We start from the raw sequence: 22059 nt of genomic DNA on the forward strand, positions 1-22059 counted from the left end.
ATGAAGCTCTAACAACACTGCAACTTTTAATCTCCTAAAGAATGCGCAGTGTTAATATCTACCCTCTTGAAGGCAAGTATCTTGTCAAATGAAGGTGCCTTTTTGACAGTGGTTTTATATTACTCTTGCACTTCCTCCTTAGGTTGCTTCAGGTGGACAAGTTGTTGGTGTTTGAAAATAGGCATTAGAAGGGGAAGGTTAGAATGAAGGGTATTGTCCAGACAGGAAAGCAAGAGATCCATGATCATGCCATCAGCTTGCAAGGTTGGCTGCAAAGTTAGAATGTGGTATTGTTCTCTACGTTCTCTGCAATTCTGGATGCAAACTGTCTTGGTCGCGGCCAGATTATTTATGTGGACTTTCAGGATATAACTTTCAGGAGGCCCAGGAGATGTCAATGTACTTAACTCTTCATTTACATTAGTTGTGTGCACCTTGCCTTGGTGAATGCTTGCTTGGGTGATGTGCTTACCACACTCAATTTACAAACCTCCAGATATTTAGAGGTGTATCTGGGACAGATGGCTGGAAGGTTAGGAACTGTTGCTATCTGAATGATGTGTGTGCAATGAGTAAAGTATTGAGATGTTGCTAATGTAATGTTTGACAACGTCATCTAAAGATCACTGACCTTGATCACCTCCATCAAGTAACAGAACACGTGATCCTGCTGCCACATCCCCAGGTACAGATTCAGAGAAGTGACCTTCCTCTGCCTACTGTCATCCCTTTCAGCAGGTGGTCCATACAGATGCCTGACAGAAACATCAGCTCTCCTGACAACCTCCATCACGAAGGTCCCAATTCCTCAGCCAAGAACCTCAAAGCTCCCTCTTTTCCCGCATGCTCTGATTGTTTGGTTTCTTCACGTAGCTACTCATGTTACAGACATTTAATGCCCATTGAACTTTAAGGAGACTTAGATGTCTGTGTTAGAGGTGCAGGTTGGATAGCACATTTGCTCATGCATCTGAGCATTCAGCCATCTATCCGCAAAGGGTTACCCTAGGCTATACATTAAAATTGTGCAGATGAAGAAGTGGGACAAAGTTTCTGTGCTGCCTGCACTGATGGGACTGGATGCAAGGAGATCATAAAATAATCCTCTGACTGAAACACTGGGAAGTTTCTATCTCATAAATTATTTTGATGTCAAATTAAAACTTTGTTTAATGCAATTATTGTTGTTTTGAATTTTTATTTATACATAAAACTGTACAAAATGCTTAAAATTGATGTATCTAGAGAAAATCTGGGAGATTTGCTTCTCCACTACCATTCTGTAGGAATGTAATAAATACACATGTAATGTGATTTATTTGTCTATACACCTGTCATAATGGGCTAGTGAGCTTCTTGATGTGTGACAATGGAAACTTATTGTGCAAACAGTATTTAGTGCTGAAAGGATTCCATTTTTTAAAAAATTCATTTTTTTGTTCTGCAGAGGCAGTCTGTCTCCGCGACAAAGATGCCATGGCCTGAGGAATTGTATCTTGAACAGTCTTTTGACAATAATGAGCCTGTTGAATCTGGAAATTGGCCAGTTGATGACGATGATTACGATAATTCTGGATCTGGTTCGGGTAAGCTATTTGCAGCACTGATGGTTCTTCCTTGTCAAAAATGGCCAAACTGTTACACAAGTTTTTTTTAATATACTGATTTACTTCTTGGTCAAAAGAGAATAGAGGTGTCTCAATAATAGGTATAAAATCAAGTGACCAAGGGAGGGGTGAATGTATAATCACTGACAATGAATGGAGCTTTAAAAAAAAATTGATGGGATGTGGATGCCACTGGCTAGCCAGCATTAATTGCCCAGTAGGCCTGCCACATTGCTGTGGGAGTGGAGGCACATGCAGGCTAGGGATCCGTGGTGAGCTGTAAGGTAGATATAGAAGTGGCTTGGTCATAGACTGAAAGTAGCAGTGGAAGAGCGTTTTTCTTCCAGGAGATCTGTGACTAGTGGTATTCTGCTGGTATCAATGCTGGGAACCTGCTGTTAGTAATATATACAAATGATATGGAGGAGAAAGTATGTGACTTGATAAGTAAGTTTGTGGGCAACTTAAAGATTGGGGGAGCTGCAAATAGTGAGGCTACAGCAGGTCAGAGATAGGCTGGAGACTTGGACAGTTAGACAGAGGAATGGTAGATAAACTTTAATCAGGACATGTGCAAAGTGATGCATTTTGGAAGGTCTAATGCAGGTGGAAGGTATACAGTAAATGGCTGAACCCTTAAAAGCATTAACATACACATGTAGATGTACAGGGTCACAGTTCCCTGAGACTGGCAACATGTGGATAAGATAGTCGAGCAGGCATATGGTTTAAGAACCAAAAGAACTGCAGATCTGTTAATTAGAAACAAAAGATTAGCAGGTCTGGCAGCATTTGTGAAGAGAAATCAGACTTAATGTTTTGGGTCCAGTGATCCTTCCTCAAAACTGATGGTAACTAGGAAAATGTTGGTTTCCGTGTAGAAGACAGGTTGGGAGGAGGGGGTAAAGAGTAAACAATAGGTGGGGATAAAGCCCAAAAAGAGAGAGAGAATAACAGTTGGCTGACAAAGGAGTGAATAACGACATGGCTAGGAGAGTGAATAGTTGTTAATCGAGACTTTTTGTGGCCAGCAATAGACAATATGTAACGGCAAACTGTGATAACAAGGCCTGGTGTGTGGGGTTGTGGGTTAGGACATGAGGGAATTCAGGCCCTAAGATTATTGAACTTGATATTGAGTCCAGACGGCTGCGGAGTCCCCAGGTGGAAAGTGAGGGGCTGTTCCAACTTGCACTGAGCTTTGCTGAAACTCTGCAACAGGCCTGAAACAGATGTTGGCCAGGGAACAAGGTGGTGTGATAAAGGCATGTGGCATGCTTGCCTTAATTGGTCAGGGCATAGAGTGTAAAACTTGGCAAGTCATTTTGTGGCTGTACAGAACTTTAGTTAGATATATTTGGAATATCATGTACAGTCCTCATCACCATACTCCCAGAAAGATGTGGGCTGGTGGAGAGGCTACTGAAATTGTTTACCAGGATATGGCCTGGTTTAAAGGACACTAACTATGAGGAAAGATGGGACAAAATTAATTTGTTTTCATTAGAGCATTGGAGGCTGAGGGGCAAACTGTCAATCTTTTTCCTCGGGTAGAAATGTCAATTACTAAGGGACATAGGTTTGAGATAAAAGGGGGAAAGTTTTAAAGGAGATGTGAGAGGCATGTTTCATTTTACAGAGGGTGTTAAGTGCCTGGAACACACTGGTAGAAGCAGATATAACAGCAGTGTTTAAGAGGGGTCTTGACTGATATATGATTTAAGCAAGGAATAGAGAGACATAAACTGATTAGAGGCAAAATGTTTTTAATTTAGAAAAGCAGCATGTATCATTGCAGTCTTGTAGACCGAAAGGCCTGTTTCTGTGATGCACTGTCCTTTGTAGCTGACCCCTGATAAGTCCCCTTTATCTGATCAGCTGTATCCTCGGACCCTACAGTAGCTACAGAGATGGTGGATGCAATGGTTTTAATTTCCCAAAGCATAGATTTTAGAAAGATCCCACTAGATCAGAAAGCTACAAATATAATCCCTCTACTCAAGAGAAGAGAGGGAAGAAAGCCAGGGACTGTAGACCATCTTTCCTAATATTTGTCAGCAGAAAAATGGTGAAATTTATAGGGAAGGAAATAATTGCCGGGCACTTAGAAAATCATAATAAGCAAAGTTAACATGGTTTTGAGGAAGAAAAATTGACTTTGGCAACTGCTTTAGAGTTCTTCTAAGCATGTAACAAGCAAATGAATACATGAGAAGCATTTGATGTAATGTATGTAGATTTCCAAAGGCTATTTGATATGGTCCCATGTAAAACTGTACTACACAAGTTAAGAACTCATGATGGGGTAAGATGTTACCAGATTAGAGATTTGATTCCTGCTAGTTAGTCACTGTGTCAGGAAAACTAAGTCATTTTCAAGCAGCCAACCAGTATCTGGCTGGGGCCTGTTGCAGGGGTCAGTGTTATCATCTTAACTACTTAGAATCTATGTTGGTAGACTTGGTTGAAGGGATGAAGTGTATTGTAATCAAATCTGCTAATGCTACAGAAGTAGTTAAGAAAGCAAATTGTCAGAGGGACTGTAAAGAGAATCTGCAAAAAGATGTAGTTTAAGTGAATGGATAAAAATTTGGCAGATGAACTCTCATGCAAGCAAATGTGAGCTCCACTTGGGTGGAAGCATAGAAATACAGAATATTATTTAAATGGACATAAATGTTGCAGTACAGTGTTCTGAATGTCCTTGTACAAGAATCACAAAAAGGTAGTATTCGGGTGCAGTACATAATTAGGAAAGCAAATGAAATGTTAACTTTTAGTGGAAGACAGGGAAAGGGATATAATAGTTGCAGAGTCTTGCTAATACTGCACCACATGTAAGGCAATTGTGAAACAGTTTGATCTAGTAATTTAAGCAAGGACTTTTAGAGACAGTTCATCAAAGCTTCACTGAATTAATTCCTGGAATGCAGGAGTTGTGTTGTTAAGCGGGGTTTGAACGGTTGAGCCTATGCTCATTAGAGTTCAGAATAAAAGGTGATCTAATTGAAGCATTTTAAGAGGTGACTGTGCTTGATAGAGTAGATGGTGATTGGATGTTTTTTGTCACTCTTAAACTGGAGGTGCAGATTCAGAATCAGGAGCTTCCCATTTAAGATGGAAGTGAAGAGAAATTCCCTTAGAGTACTCTCTACCTCAGAACAGTGGAGGCCAAGTCATTTAATATATTCAAGACTGGCTTGTCCAGGTTTTTGACCTAATAAAGGAGTTTAAGATTACTGGGAGACTGGGTAGAAAGTGGAGTTAAGGACAAGCTCAAATGGCAGAGCAAATGTGAGGGGCCAGATGGCCTATTTCTGCTTGTTTTTATTTTATTCCTAAGTTCACGGGCTATTCAAGGAAATCATGTTAGTCATCAAACAATATTTCTTTTCTGATGTTGAAATCCAACCTTCATTAAACTATCTATGATGAAAACGGACTTTTATGATTTGCAATGTTATTTTATAACTGTTCTAAGTCTCAGAAAATAACTGCAAAATTAAAAATTATTTTCAAAATTCTGATTTCACCAAATTTACAGTTTTTTTCCAGTTTTCTCTGAAGAGGTGTTAGTTTGTGAAAAGGCTTCAGTGGAAAATTATGCTTAAACTACGGCTGATTTTGTCTGTGATTTCTAAATTCAAACATTAAATTATATTGCTCATAATCAGTCGCTTGTTAAGCTATTTCTGTTTCTTGTATAACAGCCAGCAGTCAGATGGGACAGCCAAGTCAGGAGGCTGCAATCCCAAACCCTGACAGTCCGGAGGGTATAGGTTACAGATTAGGGAATTGTCGGCTGTGTTTATACTGACTGCATGTTATGGCATGGCTGGTTAGCTGGGAGATGCTGGTTATGGCAAAGGTCACATCAGCAGAAAGCTGAATGAAGAACTGTTTGAAGGACCTGGGGAAACTCTGTCAACTACCATTTAGCCAGCTAAAAACCAGGATGCCAGCTTCACTGTTGGAGACTAATTGAGGTAAGTTAGTAAAATGGCTGCAAGCAGTTTTGGATTAACCCTGGCGTCTTCAAAAGGTGGTGTTTGACATTGCATAAACTATTGATTTTATTAGTTGAACAAATCGTTTGACTTTCTGAATTCTTCATATGGTAATGGAAATGTTTGACTTGCAAAAGGTGATCCTTTCAAACCAAAAGATGAAGAGGACCATCTTTTCTTTTGGAACTTTTCAACTATGCTCATTTATATTTATGCAAAATAAAATGTGTTTTCATGGTTTACAATTTATTGTGTGACTTTTTCTTTTATTCATTTATTGATGAGAGTGTCACTGACTAGGTTAGTGTTTATTACTCATCCCAGATGGTAGTTAAGACCCATTGCTGTGGGTCTGGAGTCACATGTAGGCCAAAAAGGATGATCATTTCCTTCTCTAGTCTCCAGATGGACTTTTTCTGACAATCGGCAATTGTTTCATGGTCGTCATTGGACTCTTAATTACCAGATTTTTATTGAATTTAAATTCCGCTATCTGCCATGATGGGATTCAAACCCAGGTACCCAGGACATTACATGGGTCTCTGAGTTAATAGTCCAGGGATTACTAGGCCATCACCTCCCGTCTGAAACTCTTACCTCTGAAAATTTTCATAATATCATTAAATCCTGTAAACCATCACACTGAACGTTTTGAAGATGAGCACGTAATATATTTTCAGTTAGTTATTATTCTGATAGTGAAGTTTATAGTTGGACAATTTCTTTATTATGAAATTCCAAAATACGGTAGACCTGATCCCCCTCTTCTCTGCACTGACTATCTGCTGAAGTAGGTTTGAATGCAATACTTCTCCTATGTAGCTTAATTAATCACCTCAACCTATTTAAGAATACCAGCTTCTTCCATGTTTCCCTCTTTTTCACAAAGTCTGCACTTAAATATACCTGTTCTTTAAACTGCTTTACAATTTGTGTTGCAGGAGAAACTCAGCAGACCTGGCAACATTTGCAGGAAGAGAAACAGAGTTAACATTTTCCCAGGAGTGTCAGAGGTTGGGGGGTGACGTTTATAAAATCTTGTAGGACATGGATAAGGTAAATGAACAAGGTCTTTTCCCAAGGGTGGGCGAATCTAGAACTAGAGGGCATAGGTTTAAGGTGAGAGGGGAAAAATTAAAAAAGGACCTAAGGGGCAACCTTTTCACGCAGAGGGTGGTGTGTGTATGGAATGAGCTGCCAGATGAAGTGATGGAGGCTGACACAATTACAGCACTTAAAAGGCATCTAAATAGTTATATGAATAGGAAATGTTTAGAGGGATATGGACCAACTTCTGGCAAATGGGAGTAGATTAAGTTAGGATATGGACAAAGGGTCTGTTTCTGAGCTGTATGTCTCTAATTGCTGTTTTCTTCTATGACCTCCAACCTCTTAGGTTTTTACCAACTTTGAGCAGTGAATTAATTGCTGTCTCACCCACAAATGTTGGGTTCCAGAAATGGGCAAGCTGGACAACAGGGAGCGGGTATATTAATTTGAAATAGGTGTAGAACTCAGGGTCTGCTCCTAAGTTTGAAGCTTATGCTTAGCTTGGACTGCTCTCCACCCCACCCCAACCCCACCGTTAGTTTTTGCAATACAGAGGAACCTCAATTATTCGGAATTTATCTATCTGAATTTTGGATTATCTGGCAAGATCACAAGGTCCTGATGCTTAGCTAAACTGTTATCCAGCATTTGATTAACCAAACAAAATACTCCCTACCCGTGTCCTTCAGATAACAGAGGTTCCCCTATAAATACTTTGTATTGAAGTTGGGGAATGTTTCATAAAGCTGTTTCGAATGTTGGTAGGTTTTAGAGTGGGTGGGAAAGAACTATTTTGGTTAGCAGGCACGTAACTAACTAGAGAAACAGATATAATGCAAGCTGAAGTAGCAACACTGCTTTGGCACTTTTTATGGAATTTAGGCCTAGGTTTTTAGATTCTGCAACTTCAAATCTCAATCTTTGTCCTCCATTTTCCCTACATATCTCATTTAGCAATATCTTGTTTATGTTCTGTATACTTTGCTTTCAGCAGAGTGGACCCATTTTCTCCTTGCTCTCTCCTTCGTTTTTACCTGTTTTACATCTTTACGACCATTAGCACTGCCTTTGTAATTTGCTCTGGAACCGTCACTACTTGTTCCACTCCTCATTCCAACACCACCCCCACCCCCACCCAGTCAACGGTACAGAAACCATTTTTCAGTGCTTTTCAGTCCGAAGAAGAGTCATTAGACTTGAAACATGAACTCTGGTTCTGTCTCCACAACTGTTGCCAGACCTGTTACATTTTTCCAGCATTTCCTGGTTTTATTACGTATCTAAAATAATGTGGGGGGAGAATCCAAGGAGTAAGGCAACTTTATTTTTGCACCTAAAGTTAAGATCTCAAACTGTTTTGCTGAAAAGGTAGAATAAAAAGGTTCAATGGTAACTTTGGGTAAATCTGTGAGGCAAGAGCAGGAGAGTTCAAGAGTGTGAATAAATCACATGGACCCCAAAGCTGCATGTAAACATGACAGTCTAATTTCAGAATGAAAATCTGTCCTGAATGAAAAGGTTGTTCACATTAAATAATAATGTTAATCACAGAAATGATCAAGATGATAATATTGAAGAAGTATGAATACTAGCTTTTTAAATTGTACACTGTATGTTAAATGTTTCCAGTTAACATATGCTTTGAGATGGCCTGCAAAGACTAAAAGCACAAGTTGCTTTGTATTGAACATTTCATGTGCTGTTCCTAAATTCTAGGAAATTAATTTATATATGCTCTGAAGAAGAGTTAACTCTTTCTCTCTACAGATTCTTCCAGACCTGCTGAGTTTTTCCAGCAATTTATTTTTGTTTCAGATTTCCAGCATTTACAATTATTTTTTAAAAATTTAAAGCTGTTGTCCATATGACCTTTTTCCCCAGCTAGGTCTTAATAATACGTGGGAAAATTTTCACATTATTACTGTGTACTTAACCTCCACTGAGAATGCCCCAAGCAATTTGAAAACATTAACTGAAAAGGTTTGAAGGTCTGCTCCTAATATCCTGTTTGTAAATCCACAACTTGAAGTGCCAGCACACCAGAAAAATGTAGTTTTGTTTTAGATTGTACTTCTTTTGGTTTGGGTGAACAATTAGGTTCAAGATGGGTTTTGGAAATAAACAGTATGGTATTAGTCATACCGTTTGGTGTAGTGTATATGAACCAGCAGTCATTAAACAAAGTGTGAAGGAAATGTGCTTGTCCTGATTCTATGTAAATTAGATATTCAGACAATCAGCTTTTATTTTTGTTTTTTTTTGTTTCTGGCTGACCGATCTGCTACATTTATCACTAATGTTGAGTAGGAACGCTTTATATATTAAAAATTCTCAGTGAAGAAAAACATTACTAGAGGTAACTGGTTTGTGTATGTATGAATGATTGTTGCACTACTCAGTAGTCCATTTTCAATGAGTCAAATTGAATTTTCTCGCTAAACTAATTTGTAGGATGGAGGATTGTCCGATGAGGATATATTAGACTGACTGAGCATATGTTGTCTGAAGATGAGAAGAATGAAGGGTGGTCTTATTCAAACATGTAACATTCTTAATGTGATCAGTAGGATAGATCTATGAAGGATGCCTTCCTCGGCTAGGGATCTAGAACCAACAAAGGACCAAACTCAGAATGAGGAACAGTCATTTAGATGGGGAATTTCTTCATTCAGCTGGTGTTTCATTACAATTCTCTGACAAAGCTGGCTGGAAAAGTCATATTATTCAGTTTCTTCAAATGCTGAGATTGATTTATAATTATTTGAAAACATCAGGGGACACAGGAATAGTGTAGGAAAATGGTTTTGAGGTAAAACTTCAACCCTGATCTCATTGAATGGCAGAGCCGGCTGGAGGAGCCAAATAGCATGTTCCTGTTTACTTTATGATAAAGCACAAGAAGTTTTTTTGAACATGCGTTGATACAATTTTTCTCGTCCACAGGGCATTTTGAAAGTGAGATACAGATGGTCACCTATAATCCTGCACATATGAACCCAGACATCAAACCAACTGGTGGTACACCAAGATCAGTGACTGTGGCAGTAGAACCAACTACACGGAAAAAAATAGGCAAGAAGCCTTTCCGAACAGAGGCAAGTAAATGTAATTAAGTTCAAAGGAATGGTTTCAGATATATAATGGATTTTCCAAAGGTGTCTCAAAGTGATCTTTTTGTCAGAGCTGTTAATTCTCCTTTGGCATTCTCTAATTATGTACTGTGGTGAAACGTATTTACAAATTTCTAGCTAGTTTATTTTCTTACTCCCCCACTCCTTTTCCATTCCAAATGGCTGCACCTCACAGTACATTATACTGGATTATATGGCAAAGGAGCTTTTAGCATGTGTACTTTGTAGTCCTTCCAAAATTATAGAAGTATTTTACTTCCAGTCTTGAACTTCTATTCATTGCTTTTTTATTCCTGTTCAGGCAACTGTAGACACCCCAGTTAAAGAGGAGCCAAAGGTAATAGATGACTTTGTTATTGAAAAACCAACAATCAATACTGATGATAATGATGTGTCTGCAGAAAAACACTCTGAAAGTCTTTTCCAGAGAACAGAAGTGCTCGCAGGTAAATGGCAGTTTTGTGCATTACTTAATCTTCCATAGCTAAATTGTGTTTTTTTAACCTTCCATAGTTAAATTGTCGAACACCATAAACAAATTGAATACTTGTGGCTAATAAATTTGGTTTTGAAAACAGCATCATTTTGCTAGTTATTTTTGTGAATGCAAACCAATCAGTTTATTGGAATACTGATGTGTGCACTTCGTGTTTTATATTTTGTGAATTTTTTTCTGAGCAATAAAATTATTTGCACTAAAGGATGTAGAAACTTGCCCATAACTAATGTTAAACCTTTTGGACTATAGTTAAAATAGTTTATTTCTTTCTCTGTTTGGAACTGAGATGTTCCATTGACCACTTACCCATTCTTTGTTCCAGATTTTATATCCAAAAATCTAAGCAGAGCCTGCTGTTTCCCCGTGGCATTCCAGGAGCAAAAAGCCATTAGGGCTTGGTGCTTTTTCCACTTTGAGTTTTGAAGTAGATTCAGTCTCCATTTCTTCATACATTAAAACATTTGTCACTATTCAGGGTTTTGATCTGAAAATGAACTGTGCATCATTAGCCCCCTTTTGGATTAATACCTCGAGGATATCTGCCTGCTTCAATTTCACTTAACTACTTCTGGGATCAAGATATTATGTGCAGTTCGGGTTGGACCTGTGTATTTAAACAACTGCAATTTCCTCAATTTAAACTGTAACATCCCAGAGCACCTTAGGCTTTCCTTGGACTGATAGGACACAAATGACAGTAATGATGTTGGTGCACTAGTAATTTATGGTACTTATGGCACTTATTATGATGTTCAAGACCTAAAGGAATAGAGCCCCAAGAATTCATTTGGAGTTACCTCCCAGCAGAAATTCTTCTGCAAAATTTTTAAGAGGCTTGGATGTACATTAATGGTGGTTACTTACAAATCACATATTGAAATCTTGCCAAAACAATATTAACTTCTGCCAGCGCACCGCCATCTTCTCCAGGGCAATCAGCCAGTGAAACCCACTTCCATGAAGTAATTTTAAAAAAGGCTACTTTCAATTGTATGTTCTCCATAACAGTATTTTTAAATATCTAACTATATTCAATACATCATAAATTATAATGGATTATCTCTTAATATTTCTGCAGATGTTTATCTTACTACTCCAATATCTGTCTTACAGCTGTTATTGCTGGAGGAGTCATTGGCTTTTTGTTTGCCATTTTCCTTATCTTATTGTTGGTGTACCGCATGAGGAAGAAGGATGAAGGCAGCTACGACCTTGGTGAACGAAAGCCATCCACTGCAGCCTATCAAAAGGCACCAACCAAGGAGTTTTATGCATAAACCTTCAAAGTATCTCTGTTTCCGAGATCACTGAACTGTATTAATTAAAGCTTTTTGCATAGAGATAATGAAGACCTTTTCTTAATGAAAAAGACATCCAGGCTCTCTTATAACAAACCCTATTATATTTAAAACATTTTTCTGTTTTTTTAAACTCAAACATGCCATTTGATCTAGTCTTAATGCTTAAGATTGTGTCAGTGAACATGGCTTACTCTCCATTGTTTACCAAATTCGAGGGAAAAAACCATAATAACTACAGCTATAGACAGAATTAAAGTATGAGACATACTAGTTCTGTTTTCTTAAATTTTCTATCAGAGTTCTATAGTTTAGTCATAATGCATATAAAATTGATCTTGCAAGTAAATTGTTCATTAATTTATCTTTCGGATATGTTAAAATGCCTTTCTATAGTTTTCATGGTGCAATTTGTCTTCAAATAATTCAGATAATATGTGTAAATGTAATTTCAGCTTTGGGAGCTATGTAAACATGATCTCTACTTTGTATAGAATGGTAGTGTCACAATGTTTATTTTACACTGTGCTTGATTTCTTTAAGCATCTTGAACAATTGAATACCTGAAATGGAGGACAAAGTTTATTTTTGGCTACATTCTGTAAAGTTGTGCCCGTGTGTATTCACAGATCTCCTGTATATAAGATCTGATATAAAATAATGATAATCCTGAGCAGACCCAAAGACTAGTGACTTAAGTAGATTTATACAGCCACAGATGTATGTTAATTTTAGCTTTTTTTTTGTATTAATTTTGTTTTTAATTGGGTAGGAAATGAAGATTTTGGACCAGACCTCTTAAAATCAACAGGTACAGGTTTTTCATAAGCCTATTAAGTGCCTACAGTTCCCTAGTTCCTTTACTGCTGTCTTGCAGATTTTTTGAGGTTGATATCAACAAATGTATGGTCTTTTGTAAGCTCAGTTAATTTAAGTGCTGCGGTTTTTACAGTTTAACAGACACGTTTTAATTTGGAAGATGGGGAACATAAACTACTGAATAAATTATGTGGCCCACTGATGAATTACCATTGCCTTCATTCATGTGTCTTTTAGGAAATTCTGTTAACAAACCTATTGATATGAATGTAAAATTTATAACTTTCCAGGTACTCCTTCACAGTCTTGTCAGGGACCAAATAAAGATGTTAAAGAGGTATTTAATGGCATTCTTACCTTTAATTAAAGATAGAAATTGTAATTTACTTGTATGGTAGATGATATTTTCACCTTTTTAGACCTTGTCAAATATCCAATATTCATTTTCTATGAATCTAATAAGTACATTATTATGTTGCTCATGAAGACCACAGAGTTGGAGTTCCAGAGTGGACCTTTTTCATTTGTAACTATTCCATGTGTAGGAAATAAAACTATGGGCTGTAAATTATAATCTCTTTGGGGGAGGTGATAAAACGCTGAGGGCATCCTCCCCCAAATAAAAAGTCCAAGTTTCCTCAGTAGCAATAATATGCTGCAGTTGCCATTCAGCTTAAAAGTGGGACTTCTGCCTCTCACTGGGAGGAAGATTGACCCTCTAGAGCTATCAATCTGCTGGCCAATCTGATTGATTGGCTGGTAGCTAGTTAATTGGTATTATTGGGACTGCAGATAAGTTCACAGGGATGAGTAATTGATTCCTGAGAGTTGAGTCAAGTCAGTGGGTTTGGGAGGATTTGCCCAGTCTGGTGAGGTTTGGGTTTTGAAGTGTAGGAACAGAAGAACAGCAGTAGACCATTCAGCCGCTTGAGCCTCCACCACCATTCTAGATAATGTTCCTCAATACTATATCCTGTGCTATTCATATTCCTTGCTATCATTTGTGACTAAAAATCTATTAGGATGGAATGTATAGCTAATAGTTTATAAAGAAAAGGACAGCACTATAAAGTTGTTTATAAAACACTTCAATCTTGGGCTTTCATATTGTCATGAAACATGAAGGCAACTAGAATAATGAAGTTGAGTTCATAATATTTAGTGAAATATCTTGTAAAAAGCTATTTCTTAAAAGAAAAGTTATATATGGGTGAGTGGACAATAAGTAAAACTGATGAAGTAGCATAACGTTGGCACTGACAATAATTTGAAATTTGTGTCACATGGGCAGGGTGGTTAAGAAGGCATTTAACATGCTTCCCTTTATTGCTGAGACCTTTTGAGTATAGGAAGTGAGATGTCATGTTGAGGTTGTACAGGACATTGGCATAGCCTCTTCTGGAGTACTGTGTACAATTTTGATCGCCCTGCTTTAGAAAGGATATCGTTAAGCTGGAGCGAGTTCAGGAAAGATTTACTAAGATGTTGCTGGGAATAGAGGATATGAAGTAAGAAGAGGCAAGATAGAATGGGAGTTTTCTCACTGGACTGGAAGAGGTTAAGGGTTGAAATTAAGAGGTTTATAAAATCATATTGAGTATAGATAAAGTTAATGGCAGGTGTCTTTTCCCGAGGGTGGGGGAATTCAAAACTATTCGGTGTATTTTTAAGGAGAAAGGTTTAAAGGACATGCAGGGTAACTTTTTTTACACAGTGTAATGTTTCAATTTATAAATCTTCTTTCAAAGGAGAAAAAACACAAAGTATGGCAGGCTAGTACATACTTTCCTTTTTAAGATTTCTAATCTGAATATAACTTTTGCAGTTGGACACTGGATTACAGTACTTCAACCCTAAACTTGATATTTTGGCTTCTTTTTGGATTAATTATCATTAGAGCTTCTTAGACAGGACTTTATCTTTTAACCACTTAAACACTACATTGTCTGCAAAGGATATTTTATGAAAAAGCTGTTTTTTTTCCAACTTGCCAGAGAATTGCATGTTTATTACGCTCTCGTTTTTGAGAAGGTATTGGAAAGCGATTACCTTGAAGGCAACTGAGTGACTAGCTAGGTTATTTGAGATGGAAGTTAAAAATCAGTCACATTGCTGAGAGCCTGGAGTTTTGTTGAGGCTAGACCGCAAAGGAGAGCAGATTTATTCTCCTGAAGACCCTTAGTGAATCAGGGTTTTATGATGATTAATAGTTTCAGATCATCATGAGAGATATATTTCCCTAGTTGCCATAATGGGATTTTAACTCTATTTCTTAATGGTTAGTTCAGGCATCACTAGTCCATTAACCTAATCACTATTCAAATGTGCCATTTATTTTAAGTCTCAACTCTTGCTATTAATGTTTTTGCAATTAGCTGACCATCTCACATACCTTTTGAAATGACCATTGGAATCTTTTATTCCTAGTTGGCAGTTAGCTTATTGATCCAGTTGATTGTACTATTTTAAAAACCCAGTGAAAACAAATTAACTTGAGAACTGGCCCTTAAAGGGGCACTATAGCAAAGTCAAATCACAAAGAAAACTTATATTTGAAACTTCATTTGCAGGAGGATGATGATATACTAATTGCATTGAGTTATTGACTGATATTAAGAATCAGTGACACTGATAAATGTTGCAGCCCTGAAAATGTCTTTGGATGAGTCTTATTCCACTTTTGATATCAGTCGACCTGGTCGAGTTAACATTTTTATTTTCGTCTGCGGGTGAACAGATAACATTGCAACTGCTGTTCCTGCAGCAGAACCTACACAATTATGAAAGGGCTGATGTTATGAAGCTGTTGCAGTTTTTAGGTGCTGAGAATGATGTAATAGTTGACTAGTCAAAACTTAGATCTTGAGCAACACAGATGTCTTCTGACTTAAATTAATTACAGTATTAGATATATAGGAAGATAATTGAGGAACATCAAACTTCATTGAAAGAGGATGAAGAGCAGACAACAGAAATAATGCTTTGAATAACGGTGACCTGCGAAATCTCCTTTTTTCTTACTATATGTCAAGTTGAAGAAAAATACAGAGACCTTTTATATGAAATCATGAAGATTTGTACCAAAAATATTTTGTCTCAAGAAATTTTTTTTCATGGTATGTGCACAACGCTGGTTGAACCAGTATTTACTGCCCAGCCCTAGTTACCTTTTGGAGACGATGATGTCCAGCTGCCTTGAACCTCTGCTGTACAATTTGTGCGCATAGACCCACAGTGTCCTTTGGGAGAATTCCAGGATTTAACGTAATGACACTGAAAGAATAGCAATACATTTCCAAGTCTGGATAGTGAGTGACTTGTAGGAAAACTAATAGGTGGTGATGTTTCCATGTATCCCTTGTTCATCCAGATGGAAGTGAGTACATTTGGAAGATACTATTGAAGGGGTCTTGATGAATTTCTGCAATGCGTCTTGTGGATGGCACACTGTTGCTGAGCATTGGTGGTGGAGGGTGTCAATGAGTGAGGATGTGATGTAAATCCATCAAGCTGCTTTGTCCTAAATGAAGTCAAGCTTCTTGGATATTATTCGAATTGCACTCATCAAGGCAAGTGGGAAATATTCCATCAGATACTTGACTTGTGCTTGAGGCTTTGGGGAGTCAGGCGATAAGACCGTAAGACATAGGAGCAAAAGACTCCTCTGCCATTGAATGAGATTCCACTTTCCTGCCTTTGCTGTAATCAGTGAACTATTTTCTTAAATGTCTGCTATTGTTCTTCAACTGTCTTTGCTGCTAGAACTCCTTTCTACTGCAGACAGTATTGCCTTCATTCATTTATAATTGCCTTTATTTATTTATTTATTCCCTCTGAACTGAAAACACATTTTACCATGTTCAGGTCACTTTTTCCAAGGAGATCTTTTACTCTGATATCGTTTATTAAGTTCACCACATCCAAAATAGCCTGACTCCTGGTACGGTGGCATGGTAGCTCAGTGGTTAACACTGCTGCCTCACAGTGCCAGCCTTAGCTGACTGTGAAGTTTGTACATTCTCCCCGTGTCTGTATTTATGTCTGGTGCTCTGGTGTGCTACCACACACCCCAGATGTGCAGGGTTATGGGGAGTAAGATGGAGAACTGTGTCTGGCTGGGAAGCTCTTTGGAGGGTCAGCGCTGACCTCAATGGAACAAATGACCTCTCTCTCTGCACAGTAGAGATTCTCTGGTTCTGGGAAACTGTCCTGAATATGCTCAATGAATTATTTCTCATGGTTACCTCTGCCAATTTGATTTTCCCAATCTATATGAAATTTAAAGTCACCTAAAATTAATGCATTGCCTTTATTACCTGCCATCATGATCTCTTGCTTTAGTCTTGGTCAGGTTTCTTGGAATGTTATTGGAGCTGAACTCATCAAGGCAAGTGGGAAATGTTCTGCCTCACTTTGTAGCTTCTGTTAGGGGCCTTTACACTACTACCAGAGTTATCTTCCACTTTTTAACTTCTTCCCTTCATGCATAAAGATTCTGCATCTTTTGATTCATCCTATACTAACAATGCTACCCCACCACCCTTTCCATGCTGTGAATATTTAGTTGCTAGCTTTGACTTCCATGCAGCCACGTCTTTTAAATTGTTTTAAGATCATACCCATTAAGCTGTATTTGTACCGATAATTATCTTGTTCTGAATACTTCATGTATTCAAGTAAAGAGCCATTAATGTTGTCTTTTTAAAAATCTTATCTCCTTTTTGACCAGATTTAAAAATATTTTTGTATATTTATAATATTTTCCCTTCCCTTCCCGTAATGGTATCCAAATTGCTGCCATATATTCTTGCATTGTAAGCCTACGTTTCCCCTCTTCCAATCTCTCTCTATCTTTACTTAACTTAAAGCCCTCTCCATAGCCCTAATTATTTAATTCACCAAGACACTGGTCCCAGAATGGTTCATATCAAGCCCATCTCATCAGAACAGATCCCTTCTACCCACTACTAGTGCCAGTGCCCCATTAACTGAAATCCATTCTATCCTCACTAATCTTTGTAGTACGTATTTAAGTCTTTACCTTTACTGGATATCAAGCAATCTGATACTGGATGAACAGAAAGTTTATCCAACTAAAAATTGGGTGGAGTGAAGACCTTGTCTTCAGGAACTGTTACAAACTTTATGACCTAGCTATCAACTTCACACATCTCCCTCTTGACTGTCTGAGTTGAAACAGACTGTTCATCAGTCTGGCATCAGATTTGATAGTGAGATGAGTTTCCAACCATATCTGAAAATGTGTTGCTGGAAAAGCGCAGCAGGTCAGGCGGCATCCAAGGAACAGGAGATTCGACGTTTCGGGCATAAGACCTTCTTCAGGAATTCCTGAAGAAGGGCTTATGCCCAAAACATGGAATCTCCTTTTCCTTGGATGCTGCCTGATCTGCTGCGCTTTTCCAGCACCACATTTTCAGCTCTGATCTCCAGCATCTGCAGACCTCACTTTGTCTTCCAACCACATCTGCATATTTTCAGTCCCAACTGTGTCCTCTCTCTGCTCATCTGTTCCCAGTTGTCTCTGACACTGAAATAGACAAAGCTAGAGATAACGGTGTACTTCTGTTGGGTCTTCTACATACAGTGCTCTGGAAACAACGTGTTCTTATACCAAGTCCTGTTCACTCATCACCTGGTGCCTAATTTGTTTTCAAATAGGCTTGTTCCCCATATCTGTAATTCCAGCAGCCTTTCAGCCCTGTGAGATGTCTGTACCCATGTAATTGTGGCTTCTTGGCTTCCACCATTGTCGAAGCCTTCAGCTGCCAAGAGCCTAAACAATGGAATTGCCTTCTTAAACCTATCCACCTTTCTTCTTAAGACATTCCTTAAAACCTTCCTCTTTGGTCAAACTTTTCCTGTCTTCTCTAGTATTGCTTCATATGGCTCAGAGTAAAATGTTATTTTGTTGCACTCCTGTTATGTTAATAGTATTTAGTAAATGTAGGTTATTGAGACAGAAAAATACATAGCAATCCTGAACTGATGCCTTGTCTTTGACTTGAGGGACCAAGATGCAATTTTCTTTTTGTAATGATTTCTGGTCTGATATGCCAACATCAATGAAAATATTGACTAACAGACAAGTGTTTGTGGACATTTGATTTTACTCCATAGCTCACATTTCCAATCAGTATTCCAGATTGAGATCAATTGTTTACAGTGAGAAGCAATCAGATTGTCCTACAGTGTATTTCTGGGATCTAAAATATTTTGCAAGATTTCAGTTTGGTTATAATGCAAAATTAGTCAAATACTGAAAAGAGCTTCAAAATAACTTTTTTTAAAATTCCAGGCAGCTACTAATAAACAGGTCCAGTAACACAAAAACATGCTCCATATCCATCTGTTAACTGTGACTTGCTGAAGTGGGATGTTGAAATGAAACTTATTCAACATTATTACATCATTTTTGTGTTGCAACTCAAAATATCTTGCTGAATGTAAAATGTGTAGCAGCCCCCGATGTTGATAGTGGAGTATTCATTAGTGATGTGTCAAGGGGTAAATTAAATAAAATCAGAAAATGTTGGAGAAATTCGCTAAGTCTGGCTGCATCAGGATAAAAACAGGTGTAGTGTTTTGAGTCCAGTGTAACTCAAGAGTTATACAATGTTGCCAGACTTCCTGAGTTTTTCTAACACTTTTTTTTATTTCAGATTCCCAGCATCTGTACTACTTTGCTTTTATGTGAGAATATTAAATTCATCCTCAGAGCAGACTTGGTTTTGCTTGGGCTCCTTGATGCCACACTTGGTAAAATGGTGTCTTGCTATCAAGGATTGTTACTCTTGCCTCACCTCTAGAGCTCATCTCTTATGTCCATGTTTGGACAAAGCTAAATGAGGTCAGTGCCAAGTGGAACGGGTAGAACACAAACTTAGCATCAGCATGCAGATTTTTGGTGAGTTTGTTTTACTGTACAGCAATGTCAATAATTGCCCATTTTACAGATGACTAGTGTCAAATAATGGAGCAGTAATTGATCAGATTGGATTTATCCTGGTTTTGTGAACAGGGCATACTTGGCCAATTTTCCATATTACTTAGTAGATACCAGTGTTGGATCTGTACTGGAACAGCTTGGCTAGTGGCATGGCTAGTTCTGGAGCAAATGTCTTCAGTACTATTGCCAGAACATTGTCAGGGCCCAGTACTTTGGCAGTATCCAGTACCTTTGGGCATTTCTTGATAATATTTGGCATGAATCAAGTGGCTGAAGACTGACATCTGTGATGCTGAGAATGTCAGGACGAGGTGAACTTGGATCATTCACTCAGCACTTCTGACTGAAGTTGTTTGCGAATGCTTCAGCCTGGTCTTTTTCACTGATGTACAGGTCTCCACCATTGTTGATGATGGGGTATTTCTGGAGCTTCCTCTTCCGATGAGTGGTTTAATTGCCCATTACTATCCACAACTGAATGTAACTCTGTCTATAGCATGCTAATTCTGATGACTGGTATGCAGGTAGTCCTTTGTTGTATCATAACTGGGTTGATGGATCATGCTTTAAACATCGTTGGTGCTGCTCTTAGCATGCTGTGCTAATTTCTTCATTGAACCAGAGTTAATCTGGCTTGATAGTAATAGTAGGGTGGGGGATATGCTGAGTTATATGGTTGAGTACATTTGTACTGCTGCTGACAACCCACAGCACCTTATGGATGTTTATTTTAGAGCTGCTACGTTTGTTCAGAAGTCTATCCCATTTAGTACAGTAGTGGTAATGCCATGTAACACAATGGAGATTCTCCTCTGTGTAAAGATGGGACTTCCTCTCTATAGCAACTGTGGTCATCCCAACCAATATTGTCATTAGCAGATGCATTTGTGACCATTTGTTAAAGAGAATTTAAATAAAGTTGTCCTTCCACATTAATTTTTGAACTGGTCCTGCTGTCAACTACTGAAACTGCTGACTGCTTGAAGATCCTCCACAAATATAAACATAACTCCTGGCTTTGTTTTATTGCAACTTACCTCTCTATCTCCCCCAAAATCACACCACCACTACCAAGTGAAAAGAGCTCTTAGATTTCTTTGACACTAAGATTGAGACAATCTGATTAGCTGTTTTTACCACATCTCTTCCTTCCACCAGGCTGCCTTTTCTACAAAGCTTCACTCTGTCCTAACCTCACTTAGTATCTTTCTACTTAGTAAAGTAGCTTCCTTTATGCCCTTTCTTGGCTAATTTTGGCCATGAGCACAACACCTGAATCACAGATGTGCTGTGCTGCAGAATGTGGCCATTCAGTCCATTGTGTTTGCATTAGCTGGCCAAATGAGCATTAGAAGCTTGTGCCATTCTTCTGCCTCTTTCCCATACCCTTGACCACTGTTCGTATTTAGGTAATCCTATAATGCTCTCTTGAATGTCTCTTTTGAACCTACCTCTGTAATGTTCGCAGACTGTGCACTGCAGTGTGAAAATTTGTTCTCACATATTTGCTACTTTTGCAAATCACTTTAAATCTGGGTCCTTTTGTTCATAATCCTTTTAGGAGTAGGTACAGTACTCCCTATTAACTCCATCCAGATCTCATGATTTTGAGAATCATTATCACATCTCCTCTCAGCCTTCTCTTCAAGGAGAACAGTCCCAACCTGTCAAATTTATCCTCATAGCTGAAGATTTTCATCCTTGGAACCATTATTTATTTTGTAACCCTGCACACTTATCAGTGTGTTCCCATCCCTCTTATAATGTGACACCTAGAACTATACAAGTTAATCCAGCTGAGCTCTAATGAGTCTCTTACACAAGATCAAGATGACCTCCTTGCAGTTGTACTCGATGACCTGTTAACAAAGTCCAGGATATTACATGCTCTATGAACTGCACCCTCCATCTGTCCTGCTATTTTTAATAATCTGTGAACATGTAGATCCAGGTCCCTGTGCTCTTGTACCCTCTTAAGAATTGTATCCTTTATATTGTCTGTTTCTTAGCTTGCTACAAAATACATCATTTCACACATCTCCACATTGAACTTTACCTACCCACTCCATATTGAATTTCACTTGCCCTTCACCAGCTTGTCAGTGTTCTTTTGGAGTTTCACACTGTCCTCTCAGTTTGCAATTTTCCAAGTTTCAAGTTACCCCACAAGTTCTAAAATTGTCAGTGGCATACCAAAATTCCAGATTTTTAAAATACATAAGATAAAGGTTGAAATGCCGCCTGGCAGATCTGTGATCATTGAATTTGGGAACAAAATGCACAATTTCCTTTGAATCATTCCAAATTATTGAAGAATGCCTTACAAATATGTGTTCGGTTTGTTGCAAACAGAAAAGGCCAAGGGGTCAAGTTTTTTTTTATTGACAGTGGTTTGTATTCCACATAATATTGCAGTGCTCCCCAAGGTTTTCATTTTGTGAATTCTAAGTACAGAACTGCTGATTCCTGCTACTGTCTGTGACTCAATCTGTAGCATCATTGCCTTTGCATCAGGAGGTTGACATTTCAATTTGACTTGAAACTTGAGCATAAAATCCAGGCTAAAACTCAAATGCAGTGCTGAAGGAGTGCTGCTTTGTCAGGTGATATCTTGATCTGGGACCCCATCAAAACCCAGGTGGATGTAAATGATTCCATTGTATCACTTGTAAAGCTGGATT

At 38.3% G+C, this 22059-nt stretch overlaps 1 protein-coding gene across 1 annotated transcript in view; it reads left to right on the plus strand.

Moving 5' to 3' along the window:
* sdc2 (syndecan 2) overlaps window positions 1–12756 on the plus strand; it is a 77044-nt gene extending 64288 nt beyond the window's left edge. The window contains exons 3-6 of the mRNA XM_060824437.1: window positions 1448–1586; window positions 9608–9759; window positions 10097–10241; window positions 11408–12756. Of these exons, the coding sequence (XP_060680420.1) occupies window positions 1448–1586; window positions 9608–9759; window positions 10097–10241; window positions 11408–11571 (600 nt within the window). The 3' untranslated portion in view covers window positions 11572–12756. The remainder of the gene's footprint in view (window positions 1–1447; window positions 1587–9607; window positions 9760–10096; window positions 10242–11407) is intronic.
* The last annotated feature ends 9303 nt before the right edge of the window (window positions 12757–22059 follow it).

This window comes from Hemiscyllium ocellatum, chromosome 4, assembly GCF_020745735.1.
Source record: "Hemiscyllium ocellatum isolate sHemOce1 chromosome 4, sHemOce1.pat.X.cur, whole genome shotgun sequence".
NCBI classification, from domain to species: domain Eukaryota; kingdom Metazoa; phylum Chordata; class Chondrichthyes; order Orectolobiformes; family Hemiscylliidae; genus Hemiscyllium; species Hemiscyllium ocellatum.